General features: G+C 44.8%; 1 protein-coding gene across 1 annotated transcript; it reads right to left on the bottom strand.

The window, feature by feature from the left end:
* Nucleotides 1-890: 890 nt before the first annotated feature.
* On the bottom strand, nt 891-15,288 carry LOC115014081 (very low-density lipoprotein receptor-like). Its single transcript, XM_029440732.1, has 19 exons — nt 15,181-15,288; nt 14,902-15,060; nt 12,370-12,585; nt 12,054-12,283; nt 11,338-11,467; nt 10,726-10,910; nt 9,367-9,553; nt 8,782-8,994; nt 8,163-8,346; nt 7,417-7,618; nt 6,617-6,781; nt 6,232-6,432; nt 5,116-5,665; nt 3,707-3,826; nt 3,451-3,558; nt 3,134-3,367; nt 2,297-2,681; nt 1,045-1,249; nt 891-959 (listed from the first exon to the last, which is right to left on the bottom strand). The coding sequence occupies exons 1-19, from the start codon at nt 15,236-15,238 to the stop codon at nt 930-932; spliced, it is 3,762 nt and encodes a 1,253-aa protein (XP_029296592.1). The 5' UTR covers nt 15,239-15,288; the 3' UTR covers nt 891-929.
* Nucleotides 15,289-17,567: the final 2,279 nt, after the last annotated feature.

Below are 17,567 nucleotides of genomic sequence, written 5' to 3'. Positions count from 1 at the left end.
TCTAGAAGTTTAAAGTTGAATATAATGGTGATACTCGTACCTCAAAACTGTACTTAATTATATTCTAAAGCCACAGTACGTGAGCAATAGCTTTAGTAAAATACCCACAGCAGGGATTCGAGCTAAATGCTAGCATCAGCATGCTCAGGTCAACTGGGTAGCATGTTAACATTAGCATGCTAACATTATCATGAAACACAAAGCTCAACTGATGGGAATATCTTTATCAGTCGTTGGACATTTGTTCCCACAATAGTGCCAGAAGAACCAATTGCACGATGGCCGAATTACAATTAATCTAGATTGTTCTAAAGCAACACCATCTCCCAGTCTGGCTGAAGCTTCTCACATGTGAAGTTGCCATTCCTCACTAAACTGAACATTTGCGTTTTGGACTGCTGAATGGAGACATTTGAAGAAGTCACGTTAGGCTCTGCTCATTTCAAACCCATCATTTGGTCCATAAAGTGTCAAACAGTAATCTGCAGATTATTCAATAATGAAAATAAATTTCAGCCTTTTATGAAACATTTAAATATGGTGTAAAATAAGTGGTCAATAACCTAAGCATCTGCAGCCATGTCCCCCCCTTCAGGATTCAGGATTCAGGAGATTACGCAAAACTGTTGAGCATTTTCTGCACTTCGCTCCCAGATCCATCTTGTTCCATGTAGGTCATCCTAGAGCTGCTGAGGTTCAGCAATGAGGACGACAGGAGAACCTGGTGGTCACCGACCTCTGATGTTACCCTTTAACCATCTACCATTAAAAAAAAGTTATTTTGATCAGTGAACAATGCAGTCGGCGTTATAACCACCAACTCTGTTAGTCTGTCAACAATTCAACATTGGTGGTCTAACTAACCGTAAATAACTTCACAGGAAACAGTGGAAAATGCAGAAGGTTTATTTAAAACGTTTGCCCATGAATCAACTCCCGTCCACAGAAGACACCGCTTCCTGCAAAGAAAGAAAAGTCAGACCGCCATCCCACAAGCTTAGCAACAAACTGTGAACCCGTTTATGGAGTTTATGGGAGGTCCACCTCTGGTTTGTGTGCATCAGCGTCTGCGGGGGCTTCTGGTGAACTGGGGGCTTCTGGTGAACTGGGGGCTTCTGGTGAACTGGGGGCTTCTGGTGAACTGGGGGCTTCTGGTGAACCGGGGGCTTCTGGTGAACCGGGGGCGGTCTCCGCTTTGCTCTCCAGGTCAGCCATGCTCATGTCCTTCGCTGCTGCTAAGCTAGCTCTCCTGCATGGAGGCAATACACAATCAGTCCTGTGCTCTCCGGTGGCAAACATTCAACACCATCTGCACAGACAGGTAGAGATACTTTATATTGTTCGCTCAGGAAAAAAGGACTTTCGGTTTATTTTAGTCACGCTAACAGTGTAGCAATGTCAGACTGAAATATTGCAACTTATGGATGATTGCCGGAGGATGAAGCGTAGCAACACCCTGACTTCTCTAGCGCCACTGTGAGGTAGATTTCGCCTCAACAACCATTGTATGGATTGCATTGGAATTAGTTGTTTCAGACAAGTAGGACCATTAGAAGCTGAAGTTTGATCCCATAACAATTTGCATTTGTCAAATTCTTTGGTTTATGACCCAAAACTTAACACTAAAGTATTTCCCGGCTGTACTTCGTTTATGGTACTAGTTAGACAATCTTAGCTCGCAAACCAGTGCTGCGGTCCAAGTATAGGCAATACAATTAAGTCCAATTTCTTTTCTGCTCTATTGTTCTTTGACCTTGATAGAAATCATGGAGAATTATTAAGAACTTCTAAAAGGACAACTTACACAAGGCTACGCAATTAAGTGACGGCGGATGTTATCGATGCACGTCTGCCATTGTCAACCAATTCTTCCGAAGATGGCTTTCTAAAAGATCATCCTGTAGATACGCGTTGTTTCATGCAAGCTATATTAATGAGGACAACTCAGTGAAAAGTAATAGGCTACCAGTCACAAGTTAAATTAAGTTGTCGTCACATTGTAAGTGGTTGCTCATGTCCACTCGTTTATCGACATGAATCCCAATTTGTATGAAAATCATTAAATTCAGACTTTGTTTGTGAACAGCCGAATCTCTAAACGTTGCTGCAGCATGGATGTTTGGGACGGCATCATCTCCTTTGGTAAAGGATGTACCCTATGCTAAAGGAGATAAGGAAGCATTGAAACCTTTCCTTAACATTAGAGAATGCAACCAGCTTTTATCATGGCTGCCACTTGGATACTTTTTGGTCATCTCACTCAGGAACCTTCCTAACTCTTCTTAATCAGACACACCTTGCGTTGGCACTCTTCCGTCTAACCACCACTGCCATCACAGCTATAACCACCACTCCTACACAGAGCCCCGCAATGGCGTAGACAAGTGGACTCTGCAGGTTCTTCAGGAGATTGTCTTGACAGGAATCACCGCTGTAGAGCAGTGAACACACACACGAAGTGTCTCCATTGGTCTCCACACAGCGTCCATTGCCACTGCAGCGTATCTGGCTGCACTGCAGGGCGTCCAGGTTCCTGAGCTGAAGGTTTACGTCCAGGGTGGTGTTCAGGCCTTGGACTTCAGAGAGAGGAGTTACAAGGGACGGACGAGGAGGAGGAGAGGCGCTGTTGGGCTCTGTGGGCGCAGGGACCGCCGCTACAGTCGGCCGCTTCAGGCTGTCACCTAAAAGAGGATTAGTTTAGGTTATTTTAGATTATGACCAAGCACCATTTTTAGGGGACCAAAATGTTAAGTGTTCAGTTGTACTTCAGGGCTCCATCCTCTCGTCTTCTCGTTGTCATTTTTGGTTCCAAAAGAAAAAGAGCTTGCGTCTAGATGGTTATCCTAGATTTGAGCAAAACTCACACCTCTATACCATAAAAGTATTTACCAAAGCATACACATCCAGACAATAAATTAGGTTCTGGATTAGTCTCACTTTTCTTCAGACAAGGAAACTTATTTGTGAGAGTTTTGCTAATCAAAGGTTACCAGCTAGACACAACCTTTAAAATCACGAACACGAGGCTTCAGAATGTCCCACAAACCAATGGGTGACGTCAGTGACTACATCCACTTCTTAAATACAGTTAAGACATTAGATCCATTCTCCAGTTCTTATTAATAAGACTCACAGTGCTTGTCCGAGTGGTTATGGCAGTCAACATGTCCATTACAGAACTTCTCAACAGGCTGACATGAGAGTTGATCCGGACAGGCCCGGCTGCCATTGGGGCAGCGCTGCTCCGGGCTGCAGTGGGTGGCATTCACAAGGACGTGGTCATGGGCACACTTGCATGTCCGACCTTTTGGGGTGGCGAGGCACAAGTGCTGGCATTTGCCGTTGTTTTCTGTGCACAGGTTTGAACCTGTGAAAAAGTGTCAGTCACCTGGAGTTTGTGATGGTTACCAACTCTTAGACCAGCATCAAATCAGTAGTTTTCTTACGTACCCGTTTGACTGGACTGGCTGAAAGCCTTCAAGCTGACCACCTCTGTGCTGATCTCAAACCACAACTGGTTTTTCTGCTGCTCATCTCTGTACCACAGTCTCGTCTTGTCTGCAGGATAGACATGTAGCTACATTAGAACTTTAAAACGGAAACATTGAAAGATGTTTGCAACTCAAAGTTATGTTGAACAGTGTCACCTCCTGGTAGTTGAACAGGTAATTAGGTGTTATTTTAAATTTACTATACGAGTTATTACCACCGAGTGTCATCCAGAACAGTGTGTCATCACTCAGCGCCACAGCAGCCAGCCCATCACCGGTCTTCAACTCTTTGTATCCAGAACCATTAAGCTGGGCAGAGCCTATGGTCCCTAAACCTGGGCAAGAATCAGAGCCATGTTATCGCTTCTCTAAACAAATTACAGCTTTATTCCAAATAGTTTTTGACTTTCAAGGCATGAAAACATCTTAAGGGATAGTTTTGATGTGGGGTTGTATGAGGTACTCATCCATATGCTGTGTATTCCTACAGTAGATGGCAGTTTAAGAAGCAGAAACGGCTACGAGCACGGAAGCCAAGTACTTTTACTGCTGTGGATGGGGACAATGTCAAAAATATAGTTTAAATACACACTATTTTCATCACTTTACCTTGCTGTCGGAGAGCCCTTTCTGACAAGGAACTGACTCAGTTCTCTCTTCAAAGCCACCAGACTCTATTGACAAAGTCACTTTACCTCGCAGGACACAGGGGTTGCTGGTCTACCGACGCCTTGATCTGTTAGTTTGGTTAAACTTCACTAAAGTCGCGCAATATCACAATCGAGGCAGACCTTGGTGTGTTCCAAGTGTTAAAATGACTTTTCAATAATGTCCGATGACTTCGGTGTGAGCAGATGAGCATAGATGACCGCTTCAGTTCTCAGAACGCGCCGACAGCAAGGTAAAGTGGTGAAAATATTCTAAATATAGAATATACTGATTTGGTGGATAAAATACATTTTGCTGCTGCCCCCATGTCCACAGCAGCACATTAATTACTGTGAAGTAAATAACTCCTGATCGTATTAATCCACACTTGAAAGACTGTCATATGTATTTGTCTACCTCAATCAATATGTATTTCTGCACTATTATGTATTACGAGCACAATATTGAATGTAAACACAGTAGGAACACTTCCCCTTTAAGAGAACAGGTCAACAACCATCACTTCCTGACTCTGCTGACCAAGGCACGTGATGGCGCCAACGGGGACCAATGAGGAGAAGGTCAACGCCTTCACCATGTATTTATCCATATGTTTACGATCCTTTGTACACACTTTCACAGAGCCGTGAGACAGCAACCTGGGTTTTCTTTCAGTCTGGAGACAGTGATGTGATTAGTGTCCTCAGCCGAGAAGTATTTTCCATGTTTGACTTATCACGTTAATAAATATGTCGATTTAACTAGAAGATTGCCGCTTTGATTCGACATTCAAGCTCCAATTTCTTCAACATTAGCTTCCTCTTGTACTATTGGCAGTTTCTTCAAACTGGGGGTGTGCTGACATCTACTGTAGGCCATACATCGACTATGGTCAAGTACCCCACTTCAAAACATCCAAACTATCTCTTTGAACAAAACTTCACAAGCACACAGAACATCTGCAACACATTCTCACCCTCGTCAGCCCAGTAAATTGTATCCCCATCATTGGAGAAGACCAGAGATGTGGGCTGGTTAGCATCCTTCCAAACCACATGCCGCCCAGCACCGTCCATGTTGGCACACTCTACACTGGCACCAGTATCAGTCCCCTGCAGGCCCAGGTTAGTAAAACAAACTCTGCCATTGGGAGGGTGGAGGGCGATGGACTCCACCCTACCAATACCTTCCTTTATGAGAACAGCAGAGTATGCACCGGTGACCGAGGTGACCTGCAGGTGGGGCTGTTTGTTGCTGCTCCAGTAGACGTTAAGAGTTACCCAGTCAAGGGCCATGGCAGTGATGGCGTCGCCCTGGAGTTTTAGAAGCTGCCCTCGAAAGGACAAGTCTGAACCCTTCAGCTTGAAGGAGCTCAGCGATGTTGTACCGTCGTCCGTCAAGAACAAGGTGTGGTCACGCATGCTGTAGTCCATGATGGCTGCCTCGTTGACGCTGGGCACCTGCAGGGCCAGGTGTTCAGGCCAGGTGTTCAGCTCTCCTAATGTGTGTCGAGACTGCAAGTAGATCTAAGAGTAGATACAAGAGTAGAATCAATGCATTTCCTTTAAAGTAAACGGTTAAAGCAAATTAAACTTAATGCAATATCCTTTGTTTTAGCTAAATTAGCATATAAGCAGGGTTTTTACTGATTGTTGGAACTGGTGGCTTTGAGGAGATAATTTATTAATGTAAAAAACATACAATTAATGCCAATTGTCTAAATACTTGTTGATTTTTATTATTTATATCTCTATATTCACTTCGAAGTTTGCGAAACATCAGGGAAATCTACTCAATGGCCACAACCTTTACCTCATTATTATTATTAATAATAATAATAATAATAATAATAATAATAATAATAATGGATTTGGTGTTAATGCAGCATTTTGTTTATTTGCAAACAAGTTAATCCCTCCTGGTCACTTGTTTCCATCACTGGCGATCGGAGCCAATAAATATCGTGACTACTGCGGAGACATTTGTTCTGGGAATGATGCAGATTGTAACCGTTCCCACAGGAGACAAAAGCCAGATCTAAAGAGGGTTTTTTGTCCACCGTTAGGGGCTTTACTGTGCGCTGTAGGAATACCTGTGTGACGGTGGCGGGAGACAGCATCAGCAGGAACGCTGAATTGACCGGGCTGGAGCAGGTCAGGCCATCCTCAGCCAGTAACGGACCAGAGGGACACTTGCACACAGCCTTGTTTCGCGGGGCCAACACACACATGTGGGAACAGCCCATCTTCTCACAGGGGCTCTCGATGCCCATCTGGAGCAATGGATGGAGGATCTGCAAACAAGTGTTAAAGCTTTATTGCACCTTACAGAAAAACAGATCCCTGGATTGTGCGCATGGGAGGAGCTGCCGTGAGCACTTTACACTCATGATGCAGATTTAGCTACAGGCTATATTACAATACCAGGTCCAGTTCCACCTGTGCCTAAACATCCACAAGTCTGAGCATTTCACTCACCTTCACACCAAAAGGTTGTCTGAGTCTTTTCAGGAGAACGTGAAGGTTTTTGCCAGAGTTTTTATGCGCAGCCAGCACTACTCGCTTCTTCGCATCGGACCAGTAGAGCATGTCATTGAACACGGCCAGCGAGAACGGGTTGGTGCTCTCCTTCATCTGTAGAATCTAAACATTACATTAAAAAACTATTTATTGACAAGATTAATTATGTAGGACGAGTAATTTATGCTCAGGCCATTTTGGACAAAAACCTCCCATGAAGTGCAACTTCTAGTTAGAGGGCAGGATGACCTTTAAAAAGCTTTGCCGCCAAGAACACAATATTTTTTATTCTTAATGTAATAAAAATTGATAATGTTAGAATGTTTCTGAAACAGTTTGCTTGAAAAAGTGATTTAAAGACATTTATTTTTTAATGAAAATGTTTCGAGCAACAGGCGCCATCTCAAATACCCATAATGCATATAAAAAACACGCGACACGCCAAACCCATTTGCCTGTAGGTAATCAAATAAAAACAAAATGCTTTGTACGTCTCAGAAATACTGAAAGCATACGTGATCTTTACCTTCTGTTGCAAAACATTTGTTTAGGAAAGTTGCTTAATTAAATAACCATCAAGTTCGAGAAGTCGTGTTCGTCAGCAGCTCATGTAATAACCATCTAATCACCATCATATCTAATAATCTATGAGCAAAATGTTATTGTTCAGATGTTTTATAACCTTTTTGGTTTAACAGTTTTGACTGATTAACTTATGAAAGATCAAACAACAATAAGTTATTTGTTGTGTGTTTTACCCGAATGTCTTCTCCGTCCAGTGTTGCAGATCCGATGGCCTTCAGCCTCTCGTCCGTCCAGTAGACCCTCTCAGAGACAGAGTCCACGGCCACGCCGCCCGGCCAGCCCAGACTGGAGTTCACCAACACCTTCCTCTCCGAGCCGTCCATCCCGGCACGCTCTATCTTCACCACGTTACCAATCTCTGTCCAGAACATCAACCTGGGAGACAGAAGTTACCAAAGAGACAACATGCTGTCTGAGAGGAATACTGAGTATGAGGAAGAGTTTGCTGCGAGTCAAAGATGAGCATTAACGTAACGTCACTGCTTCACAAGTCTGTGAGTCCGAAGGGTTTTAAATAAAGCTTTGTGTTTGAAGTGAGCATCGAGTGGATAAGAGACGTTATTCTGAACGAGAGTTTGTAAACTGATGTTCAGATAGTTTTTCCATTTACTTCAATCCACTTTAGAATCACTATCTTTGATTCTTCGCTCACCGTGGAGGCAGTGGCGGTTCTAGACCAATATCACTGGGGGGGGGGGGGGGAGGGGGGCCTGGCTGGGGCCAAGTGTTTTGTAAGGGGTACATAAACGAAGCAGTGTTCAAGCCTTCAATATTTTTAGTTAAGTATAAATAATCGGGCACAACAAAAATACCATGATTGGTATTGTACAATATTCGTTCGGAGGGGGGCCACAGGTGGGTCCAGGCTCAGTGTTACAGGGGCACTGGCCCCTGTTGAGGTAAATGACGTCATGCTGACCCTTTCTGTGGCAGCAGCGCCAGAGAGCGCGGCAGATCCAGGTCTTCATCCAGGATGACGCTGCGGTCCACGGACTTCACGGAGCCTTTCGACAGTCTGATGGCAACGATCTGACTGTTCACGCCGTCGATCCAGTACAGGTTCCTCCCGAGCCAGTCCACAGCGACAGAATCCGCCCGGACACCTGCAGGAAACAGTCATGAGGACGGATCCTCATGAAGGACAGTGAACGCCTCTGCATCAGCATTAATAAATGTCAGATCACCTTCACAGGTCACATGATTCTTTTCTCCATTAATGGGTTGATTGGGCTCAAAGTGCCACCCAACCAACAAACTCAAAAATAAAGTCAATAAAATTATTTAAAGTAGTAACGCTGGTGCTTAGGATTTGTTTAATTACTGTAACAGTTTATATATTATAAAAAATAAAATGCAAATCTCACATTTGAGAAGTTTGAACCCTGAAATGTTTGTGTGAAAAATATTTTCATTAGAGACAAGAAATGCTTTTATAGCCCAACTCTAATTTAAGATTTAAAACCATCAGATAAACTTCCCTCTGAAATGTAGAGTAGAAGAAGACTCAACAGAACTCATTAGTCCCCTACAACACAGACCTTTAATGAAGGTCCCGGTGGTCTTCTGGTCCAGCGAGGACCACCTGACGCTCTCCGTGTCCAGACTGACCCAATAGACCCTCCGCTCCCTCCAGTCGTAGTCCAGGGAGAGGATGGCCTTCTTGGCCGGGGACGCCAACACATCCAGGTTGCCGCTGCGCAGGCCGAGCAGGAAGAGGTCCGTTTGGACCGACGACAACAGGAAGGGTTCGACTGAGGGCCGAGAAGAGGATCATTCTGGTGCTCGCATCATGTTAAGGACAGTCCCACAGAGAGGGGGCATGTATTAAACCAGATGCATGTACAAATAGAAGAGTGCACTCTCAGCTCCTTACAGTCGAGCTGCTGGTGAAGATGTGAAGATGTGAAGATGTGTTCATCTGGTTTACTTTAAGTGATCAGAACAAAGTATCTGCAGACGCTCCAGTTCAAAATTAGACCAAACTTTTCTCTGGATGTCAGTTTTTGTCCAAAATGTGGATTTGTTTAGTAAAGCAGGTTGTCAGAAATGCAGTTAACCATTTTCTGACTTTATAGACAATAATGTTACGTTATAGGCAGGATATAGGCTACGGAGGAATTTACCGGTGATCTTGCAGTGGTGTCCCCCTGCCTCCATTATGTAGCCTGTGTGACAGTCACAGCGGTACGAGCCCTGTGTGTTGATGCACAGCTGGCTGCACACAGCCGGGCTCTGGGCTTCACACTCGTCGACATCAGCGCAGGTCAGCCCGTCCTCCAGGAGCCTGAACCCTGCAGCACAGCCGCAGCGCTGCACAGCAAGAACCATGAGTCAGCTGCAGCGCTCACATTACACTTACAGGGTAAACAAGTCCTCATACAGTCACGAGACTCTGACTTCATTAAGATGCTTTCCTCCCCCAGCACAGTCTTGCAGAAACTTAGTACTACTACATTCACAATTCAGTTGGTACTGCATTGGTGTCTTAATCTTTATGCCACCGAGTGCAGGACAGACGACTTAAAGTGACACTGCAAACATCTCATGAGATTTTCAATATCACGTCTTCTTCAGACGAGAGGAAGCATGAGAACATCAGAGTGTGTGTGTGTAACTGTGTGTGTAGATGTAAACTCTCCACAGCTACATTACATAACGCCTCATGTACATATTAAACACTTGTAATATAAACTGTGTTGATGTGAGTCATGAAGTGGGGAAGCTTCATGATATCTGTTAGTTACATGTTTGACTCTGTTCACCTGTAGTGTGTACAACATGTATGACTCTGTTCACCTGTAGTGTGTACAACATGTATGACTCTGTTCACCTGTAGTGTGTACAACATGTATGACTCTGTTCACCTGTAGTGTGTACAACATGTATGACTGTGTTCACCTGTAGTGTGTACAACATGTATGACCCTGTTCACCTGTAGTGTGTACAACATGTATGACTGTGTTCACCTGTAGTGTGTACAACATGTATGACCCTGTTCACCTGTAGTGTGTACAACATGTATGACCCTGTTCACCTGTAGTGTGTACAACATGTATGACTCTGTTCACCTGTAGTGTGTACAACATGTATGACTCTGTTCACCTGTAGTGTGTACAACATGTATGACCCTGTTCACCTGTAGTGTGTACAACATGTATGACTCTGTTCACCTGTAGTGTGTACAACATGTATGACTCTGTTCACCTGTAGTGTGTACAACATGTATGACCCTGTTCACCTGTAGTGTGTACAACATGTATGACTCTGTTCACCTGTAGTGTGTACAACATGTATGACTCTGTTCACCTGTAGTGTGTACAACATGTATGACCCTGTTCACCTGTAGTGTGTACAACATGTATGACTCTGTTCACCTGTAGTGTGTACAACATGTATGACTCTGTTCACCTGTAGTGTGTACAACATGTATGACTCTGTTCACCTGTAGCGTCTCCTTTAACCACCATCAGTAACAGACTCACCGTTCCCTGCGGCGTGCTGGAGCAGCTCTGGGAGCAGCGTCTGTCGTCTGCACACTTCGTCTGGCAGCTGCCTCCCTCGTCTGAGCCGTCAGCACAGTTGGAGATGCCGTCACACAGCAGAGCTGCATCCAGGCACTCCTGGCTGCCACAGTGGAACTGGTGAGGGAGGCACGTTACCGGCCCACCTGGTGTACACACACAAACACAAAAAGCGATTTACAAGTTTGTTACAATTGAAATAAATTTCAAACCATTTACTGAAACAAACAGATCTAAAGAATGTTTTTAAACTCTTACTGTCTGATTCTATTTGAGCACTTTACTGTCCCCATTCTGTCTCATGCAACATGTTATTTCAGTAGTTGTATTGTTGGACGAGCCTGGGACTCTTATACTATCTTTATGTGACAAACTGCCTGCTGTACAACATACGCTACGCTGAAGGAGATCAGGAAGCACCTTCCTAAGCATTTAGAGAATGTGTGAAGCTTCTCATCACGGCTGCCACTTGGCAAAAATCTCCCTAAAGCAAAATAAATAATTCTACGACCGGCAGAGACGTGAGGAAACGTGGCACTAAAGCGGGATTACATGACGTGTCCATCCACTCACATTCGGTCTCGTCACTGCCATCGTCACAGTCCTCCGTGCCGTCACACCACCAGGCTGTAGGGACGCACCGCGTCTTGGATTTACACGACCACTGGAACGTCCCACATTTCAGAGGAGCCACGGGACAATCCTGGCGAGGAAATCATGGATTATTTTAGATTTGATCTAAAACTGGTCAAACTTCATTTGAAAATGGCGACAATCAGTCGTCGCAGCGAGTTCTGATGTCGGTTTGTACATCCGCTCCTCACCGTGTTCCCTTGAAGGAACCTTTGTTTCTCGTCAGTGAGAATCCAAAGTTTCCTCACTACTGTCCGACGTGTTTAAATATTACGTTCAGTGAAAAGTCGTGTTTGTGAAGGAGTGAGCATCGACTGGATAAATGAGTGAACGTTTAAAGTACGTTTTAATTTAGCTTTGCTGTTAAACTCGGCGCCATTTACTTAAAGTCATCCAGACTTGTGTTTCCTCGCAGGTCTCCACGGCAGAGGAAAAAAGTTCTTTTTTGAACTCGGGGTAACTGAAATATAAACGTTAATTATAAGTGACCACCAGCTCCATGTGTTCTGACCCCGACCTTTGACCTTTCTTCAAGCTGAACACACACGTCGGGCGTCACAATCCCTTTTCACCGTTACAGAAGTTCCACCTCACAAGTAAATATGGTCGTATATAAAACGCAATCCGTCTACTTTAATGTCTCCTTCAGCATCCACCTTCTCATCCGTGCCATCTCTGCAGTCCTGCAGCCCGTCACAGATCCACTCCTGTACCAGACACTCCTTGCTGTGGGGGCAGCTGTGCTTGGTGGTGCAGACCGGCGCCTTGATACAGCCCTCCTCGTCCGAGCGGTCCCCGCAGTCCGGTTGGCCGTCGCAAAGCATTTTGGCCGACACACACTGGCCACTGGTGCACTCGAACTCTCTGGCACTGCAGCTAATGTCAGCTGTGGGGCAAAGAGACAAAAATCACAAACTGTTCCGTGCAAGGAGAGCTGAATAACGGCGAACTTCCTGTTCAGGGACAACGTACCACAGTTGGCCTCGTCACTGCCGTCCAAGCAGTCCCGCTCCCCGTCACAGAGGAAGCTGACGGGAACGCAGCGGCTCTTGCCGTCACACTGGTGAGCGCAGCCCTCCATCTGCTTGGCACATCTCAGTTCATCGGAGCGGTCCTGACACTGAGGCACGCCATCACACACCTGGCTCCGCTCTATACACTTCTGTCCATGCGCACACTGGAACTGGTCTGCAGAGGACATGTGGCATAACTCAGGACGGGGTTTAGTCAGGCTTTAGATATACAAATGATCCTGTGAACTCTTCCTCTTTACATTAACTCTTATACAGACAGAAGTCTGTAGGGGTACACAGGGGCCCAAAGTGTCAGGGACATCCTGGCCTTCACCTACAAAATGTCACGCAAAGAGAAGCGTACCAACCAGGAAGAGACGCAAACACTACAAAGAGACTCGAAACAGCTGCAAAGACTCAGAGTATGGAAGGGGCAAAAATACAAAGAGACACAAAGCAATTACGAAAGAACCAAAACCATCTTACTGCCCTCTGGTGGGAAATATTAGCGTTTTAGCAGCGATCACAACACCAGATTAAAACACCAGATTACCATTTTCACATGCCGAGGAGCATTCTGCCTCATCCGAGCCGTCTGTGCAGTCTGCCTCCCCATCACAGAGGTGGTTGTAGAGGACGCACTGGGTCTGGTCCCTGCAGTGTTTAGAGCCCAGAGGACACTTGATGGGGCGGGAGAGTCCAGCGGAGGAGGGGGGGAGGGCAGCGGAGGAGGGGGGGAGGGCAGAGGAGGAGGGGGGGAGGGCAGAGGGGGGGAGGGCAGCGGAGGAGGGGGGGAGGCCAGCAGAGGTCATCGAGGTCCCTTCATTTTCATCCCTGTCTTCCTCTGATGCAAGATACAAATGGGAAACATTAAGGTGCTGGATGTGATTCTCCTGAGAGAACACAGCACATGTAGGAGGTCCCAAATACATAGGTCAAAAGTACCAGGATGTTGCAGTGGTGGAACCTAATTTAGGTATAATTTACTTCTGCACTACATTTTATTTCCAGCTGTAGTTCCTTTCATCTTAAAAACAACATTTATTAAATACGACTCCTTGTTTTGGATTAAAGGCCCCGATTGTTCTTGTAGCGCACGAGAAGAAATCATCTTGTGTGCATACGAGGACTTTAAGCTACTTTAAATACATTCTGCTGGTGATCACTTCCTCCACCACTGGCATCCGGTCACATTGTGCAGCATGTTAGCCAGCAAGCTATTCTGACCCACAATCCTTTGCACAGCAGATGTGTGAGCAAGAGGGTCAAAGTTCAAGGCGCCTTGAAAGACCAAAGCATGTCCCAACACAACAGCACATACTTTAAGGCCAGCTGCAGTATGAACTAAAAGTACAACGTTTTCAACTGATCATTTTACAGTTTGTTTTTTACCAGTTTTGTGCCCAGATGCATTTTGTTTTCTCATTTATGTTCCATTCATCTCCTACGGTAACTGCTTGTGTGTGACATTATGTTTATATGTACATCGTGCACCCTCTGACACGTCTACCTACCACAGTTTTCCTCGTCGGTGCCGTCCAAGCAGTCCTTCTCTCCGTCACAGAGGAAGTTAGCAGGTAAGCAGCGAGTCGCACCGTCACACTGGTGAACGCAGCCAGCGGTCTGCTTGGAGCACCTCATCTCGTCAGAGCGGTCCTGACACTGAGGCGTCCCGTCACACACCTGCTGCTGGTCGATGCACTTCCTCCCGTGAGCACACTGGAACTGACCTGTTGGATGCAGAGCGTTCAACAGCAGGAGACAACTTATGGCTTCGTCCAGAACAAAGGTGAAGATCTTTGCTTCTAAACGATTGATGCGTTTGAGGTCAAATAGCATTAAAACAGTTGATGATGTACGGTCAGTTTATTATGAGGTACTTTGAAAGCTCTGCAGGAAACCTTTTGTTCACACTGGGAGAAGTTGAACTGCAGCGTGGAAGAAATCTAGTTTGTAAACTAAAGTTCCTAGAAAAAGTTCAAACTACTTTGTTTTTAAAGCGACGCTGTACATGTGATATGAAGCTTTGACTAAATGGAACGCAGAAAATGTCACTTTAGAGTCATCGATTAATCTGCCATTTATATTTCTCAAATCATTTGGTCTATAGAAAAGGTCAGAAGAGAGATTCTGAAGTCTTTGAATGTGTTACTCTCTGTACGAGACTTACGTTAATATAAAACAGACGCTCACTACGAGCTGAAAAAATTAATTAAAGACATTTTTGCATGAACACTTCAGCCAACGCAGAACAGTTTGACTCTTTTGTTGATTGATTAATCGTTGAAGCTCAAATCCCAGGAATGCACATCAGATTTAGATTAAAGTACTTTCCTCATTTTAATCTAATCAAACGTTTGATACCAAATAAAGATTTAAAGTCTTTCTAATCTTATTTATGAACTCATTTCAGTCGTTCACAGAACTGTGTGACAAACGATCCCTCTGATCAAGTAGGTCAAAGCAAACTTCAGGAAAGAGAGTCGAGTACCTTCAGCGCATGCTAACGCACAGTCAGCTTCATCTGAAGCGTCCCGGCAGTCAGCCTCTCCATCACACACGTGGTTGTAGGGGACACACTCAGAGCCATCCTTGCACGGTTTAGCGCCCACGCCACACTTCACTTCTTCACCGCTTCCAGCTGATACAACTGTGTAAAAGTGTTAAAATCATAGCTGATGATGCAGCACGCACTCTGAGTAAATTATAAAGCATGAAGTCTAATCAGGAGATCTTTGTAGATGGTGTAAAAGACATTTTGGTGCCTCACCTTGCAAGGACCCTGACAGCTGCAGTAAGAATGCACACAGCAACAAACATCCTCCCATCGCCACAGATCAAACGAACCAAATGCTGTCAAAGCAAAAGTGTAGCATTTTATACAGCACCAGGTGAGGCCAATGCAACCCGATTAAACACCTGTGGGAGGGGCGGAGCCATGTCCTCCTGAGCAGCTGTATTACATTACATTACAGTTCATTTAGTCCTTTAGTCATTTTGTCCAAAGCGAATTACAAAAAGTGCAAATATGTATAAGTACAAGTATACAAGTATATACATAAACAAACATAAACAGCTATAACTGATTGATCACCTACTGTTGTATTTTGTGCAAAATGTAAATAATGAGTGAAAATGCTCAATAAAAATAGCTTCAGCTTCCAAACCTCTTATTCAACTCAAATATTGATAATGAGTTGACGATGTGACATGTGGCTCATTCCAGAGTTGGAGGACAATTTAGACGTCAACACTTTTGAAACACTTTTATTTTATTCTTTTTTGTTATGTATTTAGGAAAAACAGATGATAAACAATCAAAAAAGTGATTTGGCAGCAAAGGGATCAAATGTTCTTTTTATTAGACGTTTTATTTGTTGTGTGCCATGTTTTGTGCGACCCTGCGACACATACTCATTAAGCAGAAAAAGGTATTTTAAAAAATATTCTTCAATAAAACTCTTTAATATTAAGTAAATAAAGTCACATTTATATTAAATACTCATGTAGTTTTGGATAAAACTGGTTTAATGTTAATTTAAGCAGCTTTTTTAATCGATCTTGCCCAACTTTTCAATTGTCACAAGTTTCTTTTTACCAATTTCAGTATTTAATTTGAAATATTTGCTCAAATACATTAATTAATTAATTAATTAATCAAGCTATTAAAGGGACATTAGTTTCAACTTTTGTGAGCTGAGAACATTATTTAAGGTTATTTTAACAGAAAATGATACAGTAACAGGGTTGAAATGAGAGTAACAGGGTTGAATGGCTACATTACGTTTGGCTGAAGACATAATGTGACAAATAAAAACTCAGGACCACAGAAATGTTGTTTGATAATATTTTATATATATTTTCCAATGAAGGATTAACAGGAAGAGTATCAATGATACATAACAAACATGTCAACACAACAACAAACTGGATATAATCAAATATACACTGGACAAATCTAAAACATGGAGGTCACTGAGGTCGTCAAATAACTCCACAGTGACAAAGGGGGGTTGATGAGATCCGTTCAGAAATGCTGAAGGCTTTGGGTGTTGAGGGGCTGTCTTGGTTGACACGCCTCGTCAATTGCGTGGAAGTCTGGGACAGTGCCTAGGGGGTGGCAGACCGGGGTGGTGGTTCCCCTATTTAAAAAGGGGGACCAGAGAGTGTGTGCCAACTACAGGGGTATCACACTTCTCAGCCTCCCTGGTAAAGTCTACTCCAAGGTACTGGAAAGGAGGGTTCGGCCGGTAGTCGAACCTCTGATTGAAGAGGAACAATGCGGATTCCGTCCTGGTCGTGGAACAACGGACCAACTCTTTACTCTCGCAAGGATCCTGGAGGGGGCCTGGGAGTACGCCCATCCGGTCGACATGTGTTTTGTGGATCTGGAGAAGGCGTATGACCGGGTCCCCCGGGTGATACTGTGGGAGGTGCTGCGGGAGTATGGGGTGAGGGGGTCACTTTTGAGGGCCATCCAATCCCTGTACGCCCAAAGCGAGAGTTGTGTCCGGATACTCGGCAGTAAGTCGGACTCGTTCCCAGTGAATGTTGGCCTCCGCCAGGGCTGCGCTTTATCACCAATCATGTTCGTGATTTTCATGGCCAGGATATCGAGGAATAGTCGTGGAGGAGAGGGGTTGCAGTTCGGTGACCTGAGGATCTCATCGCTGCTCTTTGCAGATGATGTGGTCCTGATGGCATCATCGGTCTGTGACCTTCAACACTCACTGGATCGGTTCGCAGCCGAGTGTGCAGCGGTTGGGATGAGGATCAGCACCTCAAAATCTGAGGCCATGGCTCTCAGCAGGAAACCGGTGGATTGCCTACTCCGGGTAGGGAATGAGCCTTTACCCCAAGTGAAGGAGTTCAAGTACCTCGGGGTCTTGTTCGCGAGTGAGGGGACGATGGAGCGAGAGATTGGCCGGAGAATCGGAGCAGCGGGGGCGGTACTACAGTCACTTTACCGCACTGTTGTGACGAAAAGAAAGCTGAGCCAGAAGGCAAAGCTCTCAATCTACCGGTCGATCTTCGTTCCTCCCCTCACCTATGGTCATGAAGGTCATGACCAAAAGAACGAGATCACGGGTACAAGCGGCCGAAATGTGTTTTCTCAGACGGGTGGCGTCTCCCTTAGAGATAGGGTGAGAAGCTCAG

The sequence above is a fragment of the Cottoperca gobio genome, chromosome 9 (genome assembly GCF_900634415.1).
Source record: "Cottoperca gobio chromosome 9, fCotGob3.1, whole genome shotgun sequence".
NCBI lineage: Eukaryota > Metazoa > Chordata > Actinopteri > Perciformes > Bovichtidae > Cottoperca > Cottoperca gobio.
Note: the sequence above shows the minus strand (reverse complement) of the source record. Positions and strands in the feature narration are given on the sequence as shown.